General features: G+C 40.7%; 1 protein-coding gene across 3 annotated transcripts in view; it reads left to right on the forward strand.

The window, feature by feature from the left end:
• sez6b (seizure related 6 homolog b) overlaps positions 1-19,708 on the forward strand; it is a 257,071-nt gene extending 237,363 nt beyond the window's left edge. For 2 of the 3 annotated variants that reach the window (XM_066663784.1, XM_066663802.1), the window contains exons 10-16: positions 7,214-7,410; positions 9,870-10,064; positions 17,410-17,601; positions 18,216-18,410; positions 19,075-19,113; positions 19,225-19,333; positions 19,412-19,707. In XM_066663784.1, the coding sequence (XP_066519881.1) occupies positions 7,214-7,410; positions 9,870-10,064; positions 17,410-17,601; positions 18,216-18,410; positions 19,075-19,113; positions 19,225-19,333; positions 19,412-19,562 (1,078 nt within the window). In that variant the 3' untranslated portion in view covers positions 19,563-19,707. Of the gene's footprint in view, positions 1-7,213; positions 7,411-9,869; positions 10,065-17,409; positions 17,602-18,215; positions 18,411-19,074; positions 19,114-19,224; positions 19,334-19,411 lie in introns of all 3 variants that reach the window. The other variant, XM_066663793.1, reaches the window with a different exon arrangement.
• Positions 19,709-23,088: the final 3,380 nt, after the last annotated feature.

Genomic DNA, 23,088 nt, shown 5'->3' on the forward strand with positions numbered 1-23,088 from the left:
TATATATATATATATGCACCACACTAGAGTGAATTAAACAAGCTCATGCCCCATGGTTCTCGCACACATAAGTAACAGCTGAGCATTTTTACGCAGGAGATGGCTGGTTCTCTCATCTTTATTGAGTGCAAGGAGGTCATGTAAAGGAAGATTGGGCTGATGCATGTGTTTTTTTCAGTTTTGCAGTGGTCTCCTCCTGCTGTTGCTGTAAATCTGGAAGCTGTAGAGGAATCTTATGAAACCATGCCATTGTTCTGATCTATTTTCTGAACCTTGTGCACAGCTGCTTGCTGTTTCTCTGTGCAGCCCACCAGCAGCCCACCAGCAGCCCACCGGCAGCCCACTCCCAAACTCTAGGCATGGCCTGATGATGAGGGTGTTATACATATCAAAAACATTTTCAAATGAAACCCCATTTCTTGCCAAGAGGAAGTGCAACCGCTTAGAGGTTTTTCACTGCCTCTTCAGGATGAGAATCCTTCAACTATGACTTGATTGTTGATAGAATCCCAGATTTTTTAGTGTAGTTACAGCAGGGCCAACCTGTCCACAAGTGATTACAGGAGGGAGCTAGAGAGGATCTTCAGAGAAACACACTCTCAATTAATTCATGCAATTGAGAATCATGTTATTTGCTGCCATTCCCAACCCTAGCACCTTGACTTCACTTTACGTGAAAATGGTTATAATATTCAACAATATTCGTTTTTTCTTTTTATTAATTATTAATATTTGTTTAGTTTTGATTGTATTGTCTCTCAGTAGCATGCACTCCTGATTCTCTAATCTACAATCTGTGGTAACGATGGTGGGGCATGTACCAATATATAATCGCAATCTACTGAGTGCAGTGGCTGGTAAGGAATAGTGGATAACACCACTGCTCTTGTCATGGCAGTCTAGAGTTGAAGTCCTTGCTTGGGCAAGAAGACCATGTTTTATCACTAACAATAATGGTGCATTCATCTATTTGTATCAGTAGTAGTTTACCATTCCTCCAATGATTCTTCTTCATATTATAAAGATGCAGATATTCTGACACCTAGTGACCTGGAGGCAACAGGATTTATGTACTAAACTATATTGTGGGGGACCCACTCTATGGAGCATAATTTTTTTTCAGGAAAATAAAAATAAAAATTAGTCCTTGTGATATTGTCAAGTGTCTGTTCTACCCTTCTTTTTTTTTTTTTTTTTTTTGTTCTTTGCTTTGTGTCCAGTTCTGACTCAGTCTTGATTTTCTTGTTTAGGCTCCCTGTTCGATTCTGTCTCCACATGCTTCTTTGTTTACAGTCCCCATGTGCTTGTCTTGTCCTTGTGCTGTTAAACACAGCAGTGGCGCCTTCAAGATTTTCAAGGTGTAATCAGGGGATGTATGCTGCTATGTTTAAAAATGAACAAACCATTAAAATGCGTGTGCACAGTGCCTACAGGATTACAGCTGCCATTGTCATGGAGCCATACCATGTCATGTGTTTAATCACTTCCTGGTGTTACAGGTGTCTTTATTTAAAGACAAGTTCTGTTTGTCCTGAGTGTCGTCCAGTTCCTGCCGTTCTCACTCAGTACCTTGTGTTACAAGTTTCCACATGTTCTTGACTTTCTCTCAGTCTGGATTTATGTTTAAGTTTAGCGATTTGTCCTTGTTTTCGCTCTAGATTTGTACTTGTGGTTTCTCTCTCGCTTGCTTCTGATTTTGTTTATCTTTGTCTAATATTCATTATTTTTCTAGTGTTCAAAGTCCTTCTCTGTTTCTAACTGTCTCTGTAGTACCTTGTTCTCACTCTGTTTTATTTTATGTAAGGTTTCTGTGTGTCTTCTCTCAGTAATTTAGGTTCTCGTGTTTGGTCTCTCTTATCTGTTTAGTGTTTTATTCCTGGTTTCCCACTTTCACTTCATGTTCCTCAGTAGTTCTCTAGTTGTAGTCTTTAGTTCAGCTTTATTTTACTTTATTGTAGGTTCTCAGTGGTTTATTTTGTGGGGGTTTTTTTGTTTACTTCATCTTCTTGAGTTTGGTCTCATTCTAGTTTGGCTTCCTTCATTATTCTGTTTATTAAGATACACACACCACTAACTACTTCTTTAAAACTCTGAGAATTTGCCAAAGACAATCAATGTAAATGGAATGGCAGTAGGCCTAGTGGGCACATACCTTGTGCCTATTTTTATTTTTTTTTTATTGTTTTTCTTGCTTCCCAAGCTTCATTTGTTTATTCATGTGTTTATTTTCCGCTCTGTAATCATTGGGGCTAGATTAAGTCTGCATGGAACACAGGCGGGGGGCTTGAAATAGCGTTTAAGAGTAAGTCTTGTGTGAAGCCATAGCTCAGTCGGTGGTTCTCGCCAGCTTGTGTAAAGTGCGGGTGGGTGTGGGAGAAATCCTCGGCTTAGTCTGTATGACAGATGACGGATCCTTGAGGATTGCTTTTTACCCAGAGCCCTTCAAATGCGCTCGACAGCACCTCCTCCAGCTCAATCCCCTGCCTTTCTCTGCTAAATAAATCAAATAAAATCAATCTTCGCGTTGCTCATTCTAAATCTAGTAAATTTATACCTTTCTAGCTGGAGTGGGTGTGCTCTGGAGCATCCTGGGTAATAATACAAAGAAATCAGGCCTTTTTTTTGCCATGCTTCAGGCTTTCTGTTTTTTAGAAAACAAAGCCCCTTTATTTGAAAGAGGACAATGTGAGCCGGGCGTGTGACTTTAATGTATTCTGAAGGCGTGAGGTGGCAGCTGTGCTGTGGGCCAAGTCAAGCTGAGCCTGTGTTTTTTGATTAAACAAAATGAAATTACTGCCAGCAAATAGAAAACATGATTGATTTTCTGGGCAGATACGGCACGGCGGCTACGCAAAGCCTTGTTTAACTTTATCTCAACAAATCCAATATGAGCCAACACAGTTTTCTCTCTATCTCTCTCTCTCTTTGTCTCTATCTCACACTTACTCGTCCTGAGAGCAGGTGAGCAGCTCTTCTCTTCAACAACTGCACCTCACTCTCAAACACATCACACACACGGTAAAATGAGTGTTCTAAAGGGGGGGGAAAAAAGCAGGACACGGCAGGACAACGCTATGTCAGGACATAAAATAACTAACATTTTACTCAAGGACAGTGTTGATGAGAGTGCATAGCACCTTTATTACAGTTAGGTCTGGACAATAATTCAATATCAGAATATATCGCAATATAAAATGTTTCAATAACAGTGATATGATTTTTAAACACATTTTCAATATTTCAATATACACTATTTACAGCATCTGTCACTGACTGGGGTTATTACACGGCACTGTTGTCAGTTCAGCACGCTCAATTTAACATTTACTTTAATAATATTAATATTGACAAAGCCAGTAGGTTTATGTTTGATGGTGATGTCATGTTTCTTGTTTGTTTTAGGACATTTTTCAGTGGATTTGATACTGTTCGTATCAATATCGGAATTATATTGTATCGAGCACAATTGAGAAATATATCGTGATATAAATCTTTGCCGCATCGTCCACCCCTAATTACAGTCTTATAACAACTGTCATAAACCTACAACCACACTCTGATGTTTATTCTAATCTATTCTACCCTAAGGGCTGCTCTAATGTCAGATGATTCTGATATTTTCTGACATTGCCTTGTGTCACACTGCTTGAATTACAGCACATTATCATAACTGACTTTGTAGGTTTTTTATATTGATGTCATGATGTGATGAAGCTCCATCCACTACATTTGGCCTGAGCTGGTGTTTGTGATCCAGAGCTAATCATCCAATAACCTGACCTCATTATCTTTGTGGATGGATGCCACCAAATCTCCAACATCTTTTTTTAACCCTTAATAGAAAAGTAGAGGTTATACACAGGGTGAGTCAAATGTTGCAGGACACCCTTTTATTTCTTTGATATGCTACATGACCACCTTCCTATTGGAATAACTTGCCCTTGATCCAATATGACGGCTTTCAAGATGGCGCCATGTTCCAGACACAGCCTAAAAGACTATTGACTTTTGACTCACCCTATATGTGTGTGTGTGTCTGTGTGTATATATATATATATATATATATATATATATATATATATATATATATACATATATACGTATATATATATATATATATATATATATATATATATATATATATATATATATATATGTATATATATATGTATATATATGTATATGTGTGTGTGTGTGTGTGTATGGTCACCTTCTGCTTTTTGCACGTGTTGAACACGCTGTTTGCATTTTGTTCTAACACTGCTTTTATTCTTACTGCTACAGTGGAGCTAAGATGATTAATTATTCCTCTCTCCTCTGTAATGAGTTCCATCACCGGCCACTTGTGATTAATTAGAGACAAGCCCGAGTGTGTGTGTGTGTGTGTCCAAAAATGTGTAGAAACATGCTTATCCAAAAATTTCCTCTGAGATTAAAGGTATTCATGGGTAATTTGCTGCAGTAACAGTTTCACAGGGCAGACTTTCCACACAGCTGTTAGAATTTGATGGCATTCAGGATTTAATTCTGTTGAGAGTGGATTTCTATGGAGATTGTACCTTTACTTGTAGAGAAATGCTGCCACTGCTGCTCTCCACATGGCAGACTGGGGTTCCGTGCCCAGCTCAAGCATGAACACTGTACTATTTCAAATAGTACTCTTAATGCTGCACAGTGCTGAGTTGATCGAAGTTGGTATTTTTTAATCACATGACAGTCCTGTTCACATCTGGTCTTTACATCTGTGGAGCACAAAAGCTTGGGTATTTGGACCAGTTTGGTAGGCCTTCAGCTGTCAGTGTCTTTAATGGAACTGCAGAACATTTAGGTCATACATTCCCTAGATCATTCAAAGCTTCATACCTTGGCTTCTCTCCATTTTGCCACTCAATTCTCCATTCTCCCACATTTTAATAACATCCACACACCTGACAGTAAGATGCGCTGACAGAGAGGTGCTGTCAGACCTTAGATAAGATGCCTGAAATACAGCAGTGTCAGTCATTACAGCATGAATAATTGCTGAGGTAATTGAAACAGGTTTGTCTCCACAGACGCTGAAGTCGTCCTGATCGGACAGGAGGTGGTGGCAGGTGAAATCAGTCTTTTGTCATGCTGCCTCTGCTCCTGAGATTGCTACAACAGGGATACAGTACACACTCACACTGGCTGGCGTACCTAGAGAAATTGATTTTCCAGTTATTTCTAAAGATTAGGCCGGACAGCACAGGAACATAATGGTAACTAAGAAGGCTCTGCCTCGCTGTCTTGCTGTCAAATTATTTTCTGTTTGTACTGTGTCCAGAGCCAGAGAGACACCAAGGTAGAGAATATGGAATTATTTTTTATAAGGACAGAGGCTTTATTAAACCAGTGGGCAGTGGAATCTTGTCCACTAGTGGGGTCTACACACATAATTATAAACAACTGAAGTAGTTAAATGCATTGTGAAATGAGGTTCTGCGGCATCTGCACACACAAGGTCACAGTGCCCAATGCCAAATGTAGGCTAAAAGAGTATAAATCGCATGTAACTGCATTCTCTTCAGTGATGTGCAGTGAGGTCAATGGTAGATGAGGTACTAGACACACAGAGCCAGGTTTACACATACATGAACCACAAGGAGATTATTACATTCTCAATAATTTGGTTTGTTTGTGGAATAGGATTTTTTTTCACTATAAATCACATTCTTAACACATGCAAAGCTTATTAGAGTCATGATTTATTCCCATTCCTTTTTGGAGTGTTTTGAGGTCTGTGTAGAGGATCTTTTCAAACAGCTCTGACTCCGTTCTCACAATGGCCCTTGTTGCCAATGAAGTTCGGATATTCACTTCAACACAACTGTAAATACTTTATTTCAGTGTGTATTTCACAGTAAATTCACATTAAAAACATACACAAAAAACAATGATAATGAAATGAAACAAATATTTAATTAATAGTTGATAGTCAATTAATAGTTTAATTCAATTAAATAGAATTAATAGTTGACCGAAAAAGTGTAAGCTGAATTTTAAACTTGTGTCTATCAATTAATACTTAGCTAATTAACAATCATTTTACTTAATAAGAATTTTAATTAACTGTCATTTTATTTATAAATGAAATCCATACATCTCTCCTGGAGAAAGATTTTTGTTACTTTGTTGTAGAAGAGAAGCATCGTCAGTGCTAGGGTTCTCATTTGTGCTCATTGTTGAAGCAAAGATAATGGTTGCCTCACATGGTAATTTTTTCTTTGCAGTTTTATTGATAGCTATAAGTATCATTTACAAATACGTGAAATAAATGACCTACATTAGGGATGATGATGACATGCAAATAATGTTATATAAACAGCCTGCTGTAGATATTCACCGCAAAATTATTCCTGAGCTTATTGTCCACGCTCAGTTCAGTTTTGTGAAACCTGACGTGAGGCAGCGTCATGGCAGCTGCAATCCACCGAGCCTTGCTGGGAATTACACCCGAACTCCAGATGTCTGCAATTTTGACAATAAAAATAATTAGAATTTTTGAGAAATCACATTTAAAAAACAGATCAGAGAGGAAAAGCATTGTTTTAAATACCATCATTTCACATTTCTTTATATTTATGTGTTTATTGGAGTATACCAGGTGAGGCCTGACTGCACATCCGTGCTCATGTTATATATTTGGGATGTGTTGTAATGACGTAAAGCTTCCCCAGACGAGTAGAGCCAGTTACTGCAATAAAAGAAGATAAACTACCAATTTGATAAGAAGTTATGGATGCACAGGTGGCCATGTTTAGACCATGTCTTTATTAGACCTGACCTGTATCCATCTGCTGTGCTTTTTAGAGTGATAATTCAGGTTGTACTTGAATATTAAACCGTCTTAATATTAAATGTATGTCACGTGTTAATCAGCCTTCCGCTTCTGAGTTAAATTATGAATGTGTTGGTGTCTTCATGAGTTATGAATGTGTTACAAGAGGGTGGTCTGGTACAGGCCTCAAGATTAGCCATCATGCTTTAATAATGACATACTGAAACAGTGAAAAACTGCTAAAGGAAATAAAGTGCTTTTGCAGAGGATGAAAAGGGTGAATTTGACCTTGACAAAGAAAAGCACACATGAAAAATGTCAGGGAAACACACAGAGGACAGAAGCAAGAGCCGCAGTGTTGGCAATGCCGCGGTTACTTTAGATTAACTGAAGATGTACCGTGTCTGTCTGCAGCCTCCACATGGGAAAGAACGACCTGCTGACATTTTATGATGGAGATGACCTGACGGCTAAGATCCTGGGACAGTACAGCGGCTCACGTCCACGCTTCAAACTCTACACGTCCACAGCCGACGTCACCATCCAGTTCCAGTCCGACCCAGCCACCAACATTTACGGTTACAACAATGGCTTTGTGGTGCACTTTTTTGGTAAGTTTGAAATGGCTCTGTTATGTACTATGTTGAAAATATTGTTAAATGCTGAAAATGTTGTTTCAAGAGTGCACATTTACACACATATAACTGTAGACAACTGCACACAGCCCATCCACATATCAATATGTGATTTTGGACTGTGGGAGGAAACTGGAGAACCTGGAGGAAACCCATGCAGACACATGGAAAACACAACTTTTTTCTAATTTTTAGATGTTGATATCTAGTCACACATCTTCATTGTTTTTGTGTAACTTATACACATGATGCCCCTTTGTTTTAAAGGGTAGGGCCTATGTAATTAGCTATATACTGAAATTACAGTATTAATATTTATGCTGATGCATAACATCGCAGTCAAAAGAAATACATTTATATTCAAAATAGCACATTAACAGGAGAAGGCTAAGCCTTCTTAAATTCCAGTGTAAAAATTTCTATTGCAATGTAAAAAAGCATTGCTATTTGTCCAATCACCTTACAAGTTTCATGCATCCAAAAAAATAAAGGAGAGACATGTTTTTCCTTGGAAAAGGATGATATTCACATAAGTTGTGTGCTGCAACTTCATGTACAAATTCTTCAAAGTTCTGCTTGGGTATAGCTTATATAAATTAGCAGGTGTTGCTATGAAAGAGTGCATTCGTGGGCCTCGGTGAGTGTATAAATGTGTAAGTTGGCAGTATCACTGTATTTAGTGTTGATACTCTGCCTGTTATATTAATGTATTTGGTCCTCCAGTGTACTTGTGCCTTACACCACTACTTGGTTCTCTGAGACTGAGTGAGGAGGAAAAACAAACAAAAAAAAACATGGCAGTGACTTCATTGCCAACGTTTTGAGAAACTGTTGGACGCTCATATTAAAAGCCAAGCACATTAATTAACTGCTCATTAGAGTTATAGCTGAAAGACTGTAGGGACCCCCATCTCTCCTCTCTGCCACACTCATTTATTACTGAGCCGCTGCAGCTACCGTGGGCAGGACATGTTTGGGCCAGAGAGAGAGGGGAAAAAGGGAAAGGGAAGGGGAGAGGGAGGGATAAAGAGAGAACAGAGACATAGCCTGCTTTTAACTCCAGCACACTTTTCTCTGGGATGGAGAACAGGCCACCGTTCCATTGCTTTCCCGCTGGTGCCAAACTATAAAACGAGATCAGATAAGACATAATGAATTCCATGCAGAGAGCGAGCGAGGAGGCAGCGGAATACAGATGGAGCAGAGAGAGAGAGAGGGAGAGAGGAACGGAACAGATTAGTTTGCATTCCCATCACACACCCCTCGTGGGGGGAGAAAAATGTCTGCCAGGTATCGCAGGTGCATGGGCTTTGGCCTCGGCGAGAAGCAAACGATTACTAGGTGTGTTTGTACTCATTAGACACGATCGCTGAGTGCCGGCCCTCTCCAGCTTTGCTATGATCAGAGTAGGCAACAGCGAGCAAAACGCCTGGCAACCTCCTTTCAGCCTTGTCTCATACACTCACTGCCAGTATCTAGCTGTCTGATTAAAACAGTGTTCTCCTTCGCTGCTCAAACAATGAGTTAGGAGGAGCACAAAATCTTTAACTCTTAAATAGAGTGGTCAGCCAGTGGCTTTTTTTCCCCCCAACACTTTCCCTAATAGCACTCCATCAGCCAAGACATGCTGGATGTCAGAAGTTTATAATACAGTCTGATAAAGCTTGCACTCACACATTAGCATATTGTCTAGGCTCAAGCTGTGACTAATCTCTAATAGATTTGCTATAGTAGTTATTGATACAGAATTCAATAAAGTTGCCTGTAAAAATGGCAAAAGAATATTGCACATATAAAATTGTAGTAGCATCCTGAATAGAAACATATGTCCAGTTTTACGACTAAATGCCCAACATGGTCAAAAACTAAATAAGGCACATGTGCCTGGGGTTAATGAATTATTTATTTAAACTAAATATAGTTCATTCATTCATTCATTCATTATCTGTAACCGCTTATCCAGTTCAGGGTCACGGTGGGTCCGGAGCCTACCCGGAATCATTGGGTGCAAAGCAGGAACACACCCTGGAGGGGGTGCCAGTCCTTCACAGGGCAACACACACACACACATTCACTTTCCAATGTCTGTTGTTGGACTGTGGGAGGAAACTGGAGAACCCGGAGCAAACCCACGCAGACACAGGGAGAACACACCAAAATCCCAGAGGGGGACTTGAACCCACAACCTCTAGGTTCCTGGAATTGCTAATTATGATATACACATCCATGTAGTTGCAAACCAGTATGTATATATTTGTTTAGGTGATGACTAAAAATGTAGCTACCCTAGCCAGTAAACCAGCATCCTAAACACCACCTATAACCTACACTGCTCCACAGAACACCAGCAGAAGAGGAGCAGAAAAAGCTAAAGATGCATGAATCATGCAGAGAACCATGGCTTTAAATCTTTAAACCTTTCTGTTTCTCTGCAGAGGTCCCTCGTAATGACACGTGTCCAGAGCTCCCAGAGATTACTAATGGCTGGAAGACCACTTCTCATCCTGAGCTGGTGCATGGTACAGTGGTCACCTATCAGTGTTACCCAGGATTTGAGGTGGTGGGCACTGAAATGCTGATGTGCCAGTGGGACCTCACCTGGAGCGGAGACCTGCCTACTTGCGAGAGAGGTGAAAAACACACAGACATGCCGTCACAAAAATTTTAGGTGTTGGTAATTATTACCATTGAAATCCATTTAAAAATGTATTAGACATAAGAGAAGTTGTTGCCTAAGGTAGTTCCTCAGCAGTATGTAGTGGAACTTCTCCAGGCTGATAAGCAACTCAGAGCTACATGAATTAAAGCCAAGAGCCTTCTTGAATCTGTGTCAAGGCAAAAAATGAGCCACTTTATTTAAAACAGCCATCACTTTCAACCACTGCATAACCTCGTATAAACTAGTTCAAATAAGTAGAATCCTACTATGAGCATTGGGCTCTAGAGTTGGTTCAGAAATAGACCTGGGATGGGGTCTCACATATAAGGTGTACAATATATTTAAATTCCTCCTAATCTTGCTCTTTAAAATGTTGTCAGCATTTGCATACATATGATTTATAATAGCTCAGTATTCATGAAATGTGCTGTAAGGCCAACAGCACACTGTTGCGACCGTTCCTATGTCAGACTAAGTACTTCCTTTCACTGACACCAAATTCACATTTTCTAAATTGTTACTTGAACATGAAGCATTTGAGATTTAATCTGTGTATGCAAAGCTTTAATAAACGAGATCCCTGGAGTCCTTCTTTCAACAAGCAATAGAGTACACTTAGTAATCCAGACTGTTCTCTGGAATGTTTTGGTTGTTACATAATTCCTACCAATGTAGTGAAGACCACAGTGTAAATAAAAACAAGAGTAAAGACTGAAGTTTGAAGAGTCGCAGACATCGATTCTGGATAGCTAGTGTTACTAGCTTTTTAGATGTGTTGTCTGTTCTGATGTTTGTAGTTCTGTTCTGGGGTTTGTGGTTCTGTTCTCATGTTTAATCCAGTAATGCTGTTGTGTTCTCAGTTTTGTTTGCTTCATAAATGTTTTTTTGTGACATAACTCAGTGGGCCACCATACACTCACATTCATTCATTCATTCATTATCTGTAAGCGCTTATCCAATTCAGGGTCGCGGTGGGTCCAGAGCCTACCTGGAATCATTGGGCGCAAGGCGGGAATACACTCTGGAGGGGGCGCCAGTCCTTCACAGGGCAACACACATACACACACTCACACCTAAGGACACTTTTGAGTCGCCAATCCACCTACCAACGTGTTTTTGGACTGTGGAAGGAAACCGGAGCACCCGGAGGAAACCCACACAGACACAGGGAGAACACACCAACACCACTCCTCACAGACAGTCACCCGGAGCGGGAATCAAACCCACAACCTCCAGGTCCCTGGAGCTGTGTGACTGTGACACTAGCTGCTGCACCACCGTGCCGCCTCATACACTCACATATTTATATCAATTCTCTCACGTTTAGAAATTGAACAAAAAGGGGCATTATTTCACACATACTAACTCACACTGGGGGACTGCTCCACAATAGGGTACTGCTGGACATTGCAGTCCTGACACTCTTCAATGTCTTTATGTCTCAGTCAGTGCCTTAGAAGGCAGCATTCTGAAATGAATGTATTTGTAATTGAGTTGCATTAGAGGTAGGCTTTAAAGTGTCAACGCAATAATGCTCTCCAGAATAATTACAACTTTGAAGATACTGGAGCAAAAAAAAAAAAAAGCAGTTGGCGTTTTATAAAAGCATTAATTTCAGACACAAATCTGTGCCTTCCTCCCTCAGAATACTGCCTTAGCAGACAGCATTCGAATGGTTTCAGACTCTGTGTCCTTGTTTAGAACTGGCGGTTGTCTGATGACTGTTCTTTAAACAATCAATAATCTTCACAGTTTTTAGCTCCAGCTCCATGTCTGGCTTTTGTTTCAGCACGGGGACTCAGGTGCAGTATGGTGTTCATGGATTCAGAGCCATTCCGTACCTCACTGTTGGTGGAAAAATAGCAATAAAAACACCCTCACACCCCATTGTTCCTCACATCCATTTTCCCACTGCACTCAGAGCAACATAGAGTGGCCATTGATCAGACGCAAAGCTGTAGGCTGAAACTAGATGGCCTTTTGAATTCCATTCGAGGCACTGAATTTCACAAGTGTCTCTCCCAGAGCAGCCCTGCTCAAGGACAGTGAAGAGGGAAGGAGAGCATCATGGGTAAAAGCTCACATTTCTGCTGGGTGAGATTTCTCATCCTGAAGGTGCGGTTTCCATTATTTCTCTTTCTCTCTCTCTTTTTCTCTCTCTCTCGCACGCCCACTCACACAGCTCACGACACCTTTTGTGCGCAGCTTTGGCGAGTGTGTTATGGCACCTGTAGCAGTCCTCTTCTGGTGAAGCCCCCCGGGGGGTCCCTGCAGACACAGTGTTTCATCAAAGGCGAAAGCAGGGCGGCTGCGGGACTTGTTGTCTTTTGTTGTAGCCGTTGTCAGAGGCGTCCAGAGGATTAAAGCTTGGACGCCTCATTGTGCAGTCTGACGTGGACCCTGTCTGCTGTGTGAGGGGGCAGGCGCACTGCAGCAATGCTCTGGGCTTTTGTCCCAGTCTGTCCACATACATAGACACTGACTTAGAAATAAATTAAGCCTGGTTTTTAATAGCCTACATGTCTTCAGTGCTTTCAGAAATCCTCACATCACTGCAAAGGCAAGTAGAAAATTGAGTATTGTGCATTAATGTAAGAAGAGATGACATCATTGTGGACTACTTTTTGTGGACCATTTCTATTGATCATCATGTGGCCTACATACATCCACACAATATGACAACACAACAATATGGGCATTTGAATACATTAGATTTGGATTTGGAAAAGCATTAATTGATGTTATTTGCTGCAGCAACAGCTTTTACCCCCAGAAACTTTCTGAAAGGAGTTGATGTAAAACAGCCACAAAGGCATTAGCACCATCACATATTGGAGGATTAGACCTGGTTCGTAAACACTACACCACCTCTTCCCAAAGGAGGACTTCCACTGTGTGAAAGCTCAATGCTAAGGGGCGTTATACCCCACTAGCCTACGCTTAGCATGGGGAATGGTGACTTTTCTGTGGAGCTTCTACAAGCTGTGTGCATTTGAATATCTGTGTCCACAATGGGCGCAATCTTAAAATCATTTTAAGAATAAAAATTCAGTAACTATAAGGAGTGTCTGCTAATGTTCGGACATATATTGTATATCACATAGTGTGATAGATATTTGCTCCTGTCCTGAACATAAAATGTCACATGGAGACCACTGGTCTGCTAGCACTAGCACAGATTCAGCCCCAGACCCGTGAAGGAAAACTCCACCCTGCTGGAACAGGGAAGGCATTACACCCCATGAAAGCCAATCAGGAGGAGCAGCAAGGCCATACCCTAAATTGGGGGATGTCATACATGCCATAAAAGCCACCCTGGAGGAGAAGGGAGGGAGCACCTTGCAACCTGAGGGACCTGACCACAATCTTGAGAGACTACAATCAACATACTTATCTCTCAAGATTTGTTTCAGGTTCCATGGGGTCTGAGGCATCCCATCGCTTAAGGGCAAGACTTAACTGTTCCTCCAGGTTGGAGCTTCACCTCAGCAGGTGATTCCCATGTTTCTGGGCACTGGACACTGAGAAAGCATTTGATTATCCACTAATTGTTTATTTTATATATTTTTTCCATAACAGTGCAGTGTCAATACAGTGTAATTCCATGTATAAAACATCTGATGCCATCTTGTGAACACTGGCCTAAGCTAGTCACACACTCTTAATGTTCTCTTTATGTTATTCATTGCTTCTGAAATCCCAGTGTATGTAGCCTTCATATTAACTAATCCTAGAATAATACTGGATATATTTTTGCTGTTGAAGCATGTAATATTGATGTTCTGGCAGTTGGGAATATGTGCTGATGCCTCAGTGATCCTGGCACACAATTCTCTGCTGCTGGAATGCACAATAACAGCAGCAGTAGAGCAGCAGCCAGCTCTGTGATGCCCCCAGCAGCTGCTCTCCTGCCCCTCTCCTGCTGGGGAAAGAATTGGGTTTGTGGGCTACAGCTGTGCTAGTGTAGCTGTGGTAATCTTGTTAATAAACTGTGTTCAGTAGCTGTGGACAAAAGGACACAAGACGCTCCCTCTTCCTGACCCTCTGACCACTGTGTTCTCTGGTGGAGAGGCACAGGGAGTGAGATTCTGTATGAGTGTCCTGATGGGGAAAAAAATCTGTATGCTTGAATGGAGAATGTATATGAAGAACAGGGCATCTACATTTGTTTTTCTTACTTCAATATGACTGCATGCCATGCTTATTGATTGTAGAGTTCTTCAGCTACTGTTACTGATATACAGTTGTAATCAAAATATTTTCTACATATTACATTGTGGGGAACCTGCAGTTCTCTCTGGTTTGTTTGTGTTCAGAAGCTCTGTGTAATTTAAAAGCATTGTTCGCAATTTTAATCATAAAAATATTTCTCACCATTTCCTAGCCATCCATTCAGTTGGTTTGCTCAAAACAGTTCTAATGTGTTTACAAAGCCCTTGTGTCAATAATTGGTTTAAAAAAAAACAAAGTGTCTCGGTCTGGTATGCTAGGTTTCCTCTCTCTTTCTCTCTCTCTCTCTCTCTCTCTCTCTCTCTCTCTCTGCTCACAGCAGAGAAAAAGCATCTGAAGTTTTTTTAAATAATGGAAAGACCTCCAATTTGAAAAACTTGAACAGAGATGAGGATGAGAACAGAGATGAGGATAATTTCTGATTCCTTAACGTGGAAAATTGGGAGACCGCTAACTGCACAAAGAACAGTCAGTTTTTCCTCAAACATGCCATTCCATCTTAAAGGATACAGGTTCTGATCAAACAAACCAGAAAGAACAGTGTTTCCCCACAATTTTAGACATCCCTTTAAAAAGGTAAAAACAAACTGGCTCATTAGCCCAATATGTCAAACATTAAGACTGTCCCATCCAGCAGGTGATTGGAGACATTTTTCCTGAATTACCCTCACTTCTGTCTCAAGTTATCCAGCATTACTGAGAGATCCTGCTTTCTGAACACCCTCCAGGGCTCAGGGCGTGGTATTAATGTATTCAGTCAGAAATAATTATCAGTTTGCTGCAGAATTTCCAAACCACAGCACCACCGAGCCTGCTCTACCCATGATTGATTATCAAAAGCTGTGTGGTTTGGGGCTGGAATGTCTATATAAATATCCTCTCCATTGACTGATAAATCACAGCTGACATCAGCCTCATTTATTATTGGAGGGCGGAAAGCTACAGAGGAATAAATGTGAGCTTCTGTCAAGTTTTGAACAGCTATTTCTAAATAAATTAGCTTGAAAAACAAGTTGCAATTAAATGTTTTCATTCTGACACTACAGCTCCTCCAGTGAAGATGTGAAAGTCTTGGATTATTTTGCTCTGCTGGGCATAATTTTTCTGCTGTGGTTCCTGCTCAGTTACGCTCCTTTAATGCCATCTACTGGTGAAACTTGGTACCTAGTTGCATTCTGAGTAAAAAGAGCAAAGATCCTGGCAATCTTACCAAACTATATTCAGGATGAGGTCCGTTACTGTGTTCTTACTCAGGGGTTCTAGAAGTGCTAGTTGTAACAGATGGAGTTTATCCAAAAAGAGGCTTGCCTTAGGTTGATCAATAAAATGAATGAAGAAGTCAAATTATTATTTGACAAAGAACCTTTTTGGACAATGGGAATGACAGAGGAAGTTTAAAGTAAGTGGTTGTTTCTTAATAGCAGACCACAGATGCATGACATTCTGCGACAGAATATCAAGAGCTTATTACATAACATTATGTGATTATCATATTGCAGCCTACATTACATTACATCTGGCAGGGAACCATCTTTCAAAAGGCCTAGGAACGACCAGCCATGCAGCAGTCTGGACAATGTCTGATGAAATTGCTGATGAGTATATTTCTGTTTCACTGAGTAGTGTTCCGAATGTGTGTGTGTGTCTGTGTTGCTCTGTGAAGGACTGGCGCCCCCTCCAGGGTGTATTCCGGCCTTGTGCCCAATGATTCCAGGTAGGCTCTGGACCCACCGCAACCCTGAATTGGATAAGCGCTTACAGATAATGAATGAATGAATGAATGAATGAGTAGTGTTCCATGGCCTGCTGCCATAAAGTTGGGAACATATCTTAGAGAGACCACAATCTCTCTTTCAGAGAACCACTCTGGTACCAGAAAATATTAGCTTTCACAGCCTAGCCTTTAGCCTGGTTTTATCAGTGTCATTTTCTTCTAAAACATGGGAGTTATGTACACTATGCTGGCACTCAAGCTCCTTTCTACTTAAAATGCCACTAGGATATATATATATATATATATATATACCTGATGGTTTCCTACGGTAAAATGGTGTCATGTCCAGAGATCCTGCTCAACAGAGTCGCAAGAACTCTAATTCCCAGGAGACATCTGGAGAACACATGGTGCTGATGGACAGCTCCCGCCCCAATCAGAGACCCAAAAGGTGCTGTACTGATTAGAGACGCCTATCTAGAGGGTATTTAAGTGGAGTTTACAGCGCACCAAGTGTTGCCAACTGCGGTAAAAAAGAGAGAGAAATTTTTGCCTAACAAACAGTAAAAATTGTAGGCTTTGTTTGCATTCTTAGATAGTCAAATAGTCTGTTACAGTGACCGCTCAATATGCCATGTTTGCAGTTAAAATTAAAGAATAAGATTTTTTGACTTTTTGATTTGACTTCTAGAACCACTTTCTCACCTTATATCTTGTTGAAAAAAAAAGCTCTTAATATGACTTGTTTTCAGATAAAGTAAATATCACTAGCCTGGGCCTGACTAAATGCAAGGTTTTTTATGTGTGGCATTAAAGCTGTATTTAGGATGAGAATTTCAGTATCCCCACCTGATAGTATAGTCCCTCAGTTTAATATGTATATATTTATTTAACCTGCTATTTTATGTTTTATTTTTACTGGTCAAAGAATTTTAAACTGCAGAGACCGTTAGGATCGAATAAACAAAATAAACAGTGATTAATTAAAGGAAGAAAAAATATTTTGTACATGTTTTTGGCTTGGTTTGTGTGTTGTGAGGTAAAACAGTTCATTACTTTCTGTATTTGGTGCTATCAAAGCATTAAAAGTAATGTGTGCTGCATTATCTGTACATCGAACACTCCCTTTCGTTCACCGTGGCTCATTGAATCTGGATCTGCAAATAAGGAGCTAACTTCAGTCTCTGAATAAGGAGCATAAGGAATCGGCGTCTGCGAATAAGGAACCAACCTCAGCGTTGTTGTGGGTTTTGTTTCAATATTGGAATGTACAATAAACATTTACTCCTGCACAGCTGAAAAGAAATGATATGGGCACGTCCTTAATAGTGTAAATAGTGTAAAATACCGTTATTCATGTGTGTTTCCTCAGTCCTCTCATGTCCAGACCCCGGGACTGTGGAGCATGGGCGCAGGGTGATGTCTGGTCCTCGGCTCATTGTGGGCTCCACAGTGCAATACATCTGTAACAAGGGCTACTCACTGTCCGGCAACAGCCTGCTATCCTGCTACCACCATGATTCCACAGGCCCAAAGTGGAGCGAGAAACTCCCCAAATGCAACCGTGAGTAGCGCTCCAGTCTGAAGAGCAGCCCACCATTCATCAAGTGTAATGAGAGTGGTTTGAGTAATAGATTGATATTCCAGAACCATTCCGTGACACTTTCATTAGCAGCATTTGATTAAGTGTCTGATACTGAATCTTCTCATTTGAGGCAAGAGGAGCAGACAGAGGACACTGCGTTTCCATGAAATCTATTATTGTTAGAACTGCTTCTTAAAGGAACACTATGTAATATTTTTATCTTATATTGCAGCTTCAAAATCATTGTGATGCTTCACTGACCTGTAATAAGGAGAATATAGCTTCTATCATTGGTACTCTAGGCTCAGCACTTTGAAAACTGTACTATGAAACTTGTGGAGGAGGGAAGAAATACAGTACAATGCTGTAAAAATTAATTATACTAGTGTGAGCCCCAGGAGCAACAAACTCATATCTTACACATTGTTCCTTTAAGCCAAGGTTTACTTATTCTTAACCTGAAAATTAAGAAAAAATGCATGAAATGTTTAGGTTGAACTGATGAATGATGTTACAGTGCAGATTGCACCATCTTAGGTGTGCACCATCTTAAGTCTCTTAAGTTTATTTAAATTGTTTGTGTGTGTTTATAGCTGAATCATATGAGCCATGTAGGAATCCTGGTTCTCCAGCGCATGGTGTGCAGGTATCCGAGAAGCAGTATTATCAGGCTGGAGAAATGCTGCGCTTTTCATGCCACAGTGGCTACAAACTCCTCGGAGAGACCATCATCCGCTGTGTCCCAAGTCACCCATCCAAGTGGAGCCACCCTCCTCCAGTCTGCAAAGGTACAGTTCACTTTAACATCCATCATAAACCTATCTTTCTCCATCTGTATTAATTCAGTTATTGATGTACAGTAGTAACATGTTAGCGCTTGGGTGTTATTATAGAGCTCAATCTTTACTGTGCCCTCTACCCATGATTTTGACAGCTGTATTTTTTTAAAGAAATTCCAAAAAGAAACTGAACAGATAAATATGCAAAATACGCCAGGAAGCATTTGCATTTAATGCAAATGGACAGCTTATCAAAGACATATTCATTGTTCACAGAGAAGATATATTTAAGTCATTTTTTATGGGATTGGTGGGAAAGTTAGCACATTTAAAAATATTTTGTCACCCAAGTGGCACAGCAGAATAGGCCATGGCTAAACTGGGGGGGAAATGGGTTAAAAAATTGTAAATGTAGTATATTAAAAATAATAAGTAAATTAATTAAACCATCTTTTATGTATAAACATATAAACAATGAAGAACAGTTTTTCTTTTACTTTTCTTTAAAGTTACAATTTCAGAAATCAAGTTTTGTTTTGGCAGCAAGAGTATACTACATATTTTCAGGGCAATGAATTATTCATAGTAGTTGCTGAAGCATTAGGAATGGGACCTAATGGGTTAATCTAACATGGCTTCCCATTTTTGTGTTTTTTGTTCTTTATCTCGTCAGCAGCAGCAATGGAGTATGTAAATGAACGCAGACTAGATGGTGAGAACTCTCACTTTACAAATAACCTACAATAATAAACAACATCAAGGTATGCATGCTTTGTGCAGAGTTATGTAAGCCCATGCTAACCAATGACTTGTCTCTGACCAGTTGCCAGTACAGACTTCAGCATGGAGGGAGTCAACATGGCCATTGCCATCTTTATCCCTGTGGCTATCATCATGTTAATTGTCATGTCGATATACTTCTACTTCTCAAGGTAAGCTTGATGTGATTGAAGTTGTTATAGATTACCCTTCCCTTTATACATATGAATGACAGATTGCTCTGTTTTTAGGGTTCAGGGGAAATCTCTGCGATTGCCCATGTCTGCATCACCACAGTACGATCAAATCAGAGGAGAATCAGCTTTTGAAAACCCCATCTATGAGACTGCAGTAAGTGCCAACTCTTCATTTAAATACTGGAAGATGAATCAGAAATTATAAAACAATTTCTTTACATACTGTAATGTCTTTCTGCCTGAAACCTGATTTCAAAAGTCTCTTAACTGATGCACTTGTGACTTACACTACACTTACTATCTTACACTTGGGGCACTAAAGCCTCTTCATAGCCACATCTTTGATGGAGAAACACAGATATTCAGGTTCCTCATTGGTCGCTCATGTGCTCTGACCATGTTGCTTTTCGGTTCCACTACTGAGTGCACATCTGGAGTGAAATTATGCCCTTAAAGCACCATCTGTGCAGACATATTGCAGGCCCATTTACCAGATGTAATTATCTGTGAAGTGACGTTGTGGAGTTTAAAGGCAATGGTGAATGCCACACCATTATCACATCCTTCATGCCACATTCTTAAAATTAAAGTGAATCAGTTAATATAAAAATGCTAAAATAAAAGTTAGAGTCAGTTAATTCATGATATATTCCACTCATGTGCCTGCCTGTGGGATGGGTATCATTTTTATTTAAAACTTTTCCATAAATCTTTAATGGGTGGCACGTTGGCGCAGCAGGTAGTGTCGCAATCACACAGCTCCAGGGACTTGCTCCTGCTCCTGCTCCAGGGGACTGTCTGTGAGGAGTTTGGTGTGTTCTCCCTGTGTCTGCTTGGGTTTCCTCTGGGTGCTCCGGTTTCCTCCCACAGTCCAAAAACACACACGTTGGTAGGTGGCGACTCAAAAAAGTGTCCCCCTCTAGGGTGTGTTTGAGTTTGGTTTTTCACACAAACCAGAGTTGTAGTTTAACCCCTGGGTGGTGTAGGAAGAGCAAGGTGAAACATATCATTCATTCATTATCTGTAAGCACTTATCCAGTTCAGGCTTGCGGTGGGTCCAGAGCCTATCTGGAATTATTGGGCACAAGGTGGGAACACACCCTGGAGGGGGCGCCAGTCCTTCACAGAGCAACACACACACATTTACACCTACGGACAGTTTTGAGTCGCCAATCCACCTGGATTGGACTGTGGGAGGAAACCGGAGCACCCGGAGGAAACCCACGCGGACACAGGGAGAACACATCAAACTCCTCACAGTCACCTGGAGTGGGAATCGAACCCAGAACCTCCATGTCCCTGGAGCTGTGTGACTGCGACACTACCTGCTGCACCACCGTGCCATCCCTGAAACATATTACTGGTTTATATTATTTTCCCTGACCTACTGGTGCACAGTGATGTAATCCAAAATGACACCCAGATCATGAGATGACAGGGAAACAAGAATTTGTCTTCTCAGTTGTAAATGACTGATTGTGCTAAAAGTAACCAGGGGCTTGCACTACCAAGATAAAGGAACAGAGGTCAGTGTTGAAGTAAATTTGACTTAGAAAAAAATACTATTTAAATATTTTATACAGCAAGTTCACAATTCTGTTTAATCTCTGTACTTTGTCTGCTCTCTGATCCTCTCTAGTTGCTTTTCTAATCTGTTACCTCTCTCTCTCTCTCTCTCTCTCTCTCTCTCTCTCTCTCTATTGCTGTCTGTCTTTCTCTCTCTGTTTCTGTCTCACTCTTCCCCCACCCACCCTGACCCCCACCTCAAGAACAGTGAGGTGAGTATGTCTGACAGCTCTGTATCAGTAGTATTACTTTGTGTGACTGAACTTGTCAGTGCCTGTGTGTGAATGTGGAGTTAATTCACACCTGCTGCTTGTGCCAATCATCTTCGTACACATCTGCTTTTGGTTAGAGACTCAGAGCTGTGGACAGCCTCTGGACCAGGACGCTGGACAGACAGTAGTAAAGCGTACGTGCATGTGTGTTCACATTAAGTGGGTCAGTGAGTAAATCTGAGGCAAACAGAATCATCAGCACCTCTCTCAGGTGTGAATTGAAATGCTTTCTGTGGAGAATAGCTCCCTCAGGTGTTTACTATTTTTATATCTGAGCTTTCCTCCACTCGATAAGGGCTCAGAGCCTTTAGCACTTGGGAAAAAACAAAATCTAAAGCCTCCTGTCCTCTGTTGATTAAAGCCCTCCTTACACACCCCTCAGTAAGTTATGGGAAATGAAGTGAAGTGAATTTGCATCTTATCTGTTCATACCTTGATCTTTTTTTTCCAGAGTGTGGACGTTTTTCAGACCATGTTCTTTCTTATTTAACTTGTTTTTTTCTTTATTGGTGTCATCAGCTTGAGTTGGATTTTCATGACCTCTGCATTGCCTTTTCTTTTGACGGTTTCCTGTTCAAACAGAGACCGATCATTGTCCCCAGACACCAGCGGTTCTTCCCTATAGGATACTGTTGTAATGACAAAGCCTGTAAGGAGAGTTGATCAGTGGAATTGGGCCATTTGCAGCAAAGCAGGTTGGAACCATTGGTGTGATGGGTGTCTTTCTTTTCACATCTTTCTCTGAGTTTGATTTAGTCTTTCCTTTACCTACTCATCAATAGCTACCTTTACATGCACACAGTAGCTCACCTTACCTCTAGATTATTTTAAGAAACAAAAAAATGGATCTGTGGAGCTGTAACAAACAACAAACACTCATTTAATTAAATGAGGGTTTTAATCCCAGATTTTTAACACTACATATGATCCCGTAAGTGGCTGTTTTACCATGGTGCCCCTGACAAAATATTTTGTGCACAGACCTGATTACATGCACCAGTCAGCCACATTGTCCATTTTATCAGCTTCACTGACCGTACAGAAGCCTTTATTAGTTCTACAATTACACACTGTATTCCATCTGTTGCTCTGCAGGCTCAATTCAGCCTCCACTTCAATGGTTAAGATGCCCAGAGGATCACTAGCAGATACTATTTTGGTGGAAGAACATTGTCTGCACTTCAGTGATACTGACTTAGTGCTGGTGTGTTATTGTGTGTTACACTGACACAAGTGGAGCAGACAGAGCAGTGATGCTGGAGTTTTTAAACATAGTGTCCACTCAATGTCTGCTCTATTTGACACGCTGTCTTTTTTTGTTTACCCTCTAGATGTAAAATGAATGCCATTTGCTTAATATTTTTGGATGGTGGACTAATCTCTACTCTGTGTAACACACAATAACATGCCTCCACCACATCAGTGTCACTGCAGCACTGAGAATGATCCATCAGCCATGTCATACCTGCTCTGTGGTGGTCCTGACAATTGAAGAACTGAGTCAAAATATTTAAGTATTTTTTTAATAGAAAAACTTCTTCAGGACATGACATTTAAACATTTCATGGAACTGAGACTAATGTTAAAGCTTTGGTGTGCATGGAAATGTGGTGAATGTGCACTCTTACTCTTGCTTTTTATATCATAAAGTATTTAATTATAACTCCTAGCTTCTTTGTTCTACTGTGTTTTGCTCTTAAGTAAAGTTTTATTTGTGTATGATCTGCAGGACACAAGAGAGTATGAAGTCTCCATTTAGACACACTGCTGATGTCCAGCCTGAGGGTCTCGAGCCCCTTCTTTGCCTTGTGGAAGTTCCCCAGCACTTCTCACCACTTCTGTGACCTTCTCCCATCTCCTGCAGCCTCCTCTTATGTTCATCCTGACCTCCTC

This window comes from Hoplias malabaricus, chromosome 1 (genome assembly GCF_029633855.1).
Source record: "Hoplias malabaricus isolate fHopMal1 chromosome 1, fHopMal1.hap1, whole genome shotgun sequence".
Classification (NCBI taxonomy): domain Eukaryota; kingdom Metazoa; phylum Chordata; class Actinopteri; order Characiformes; family Erythrinidae; genus Hoplias; species Hoplias malabaricus.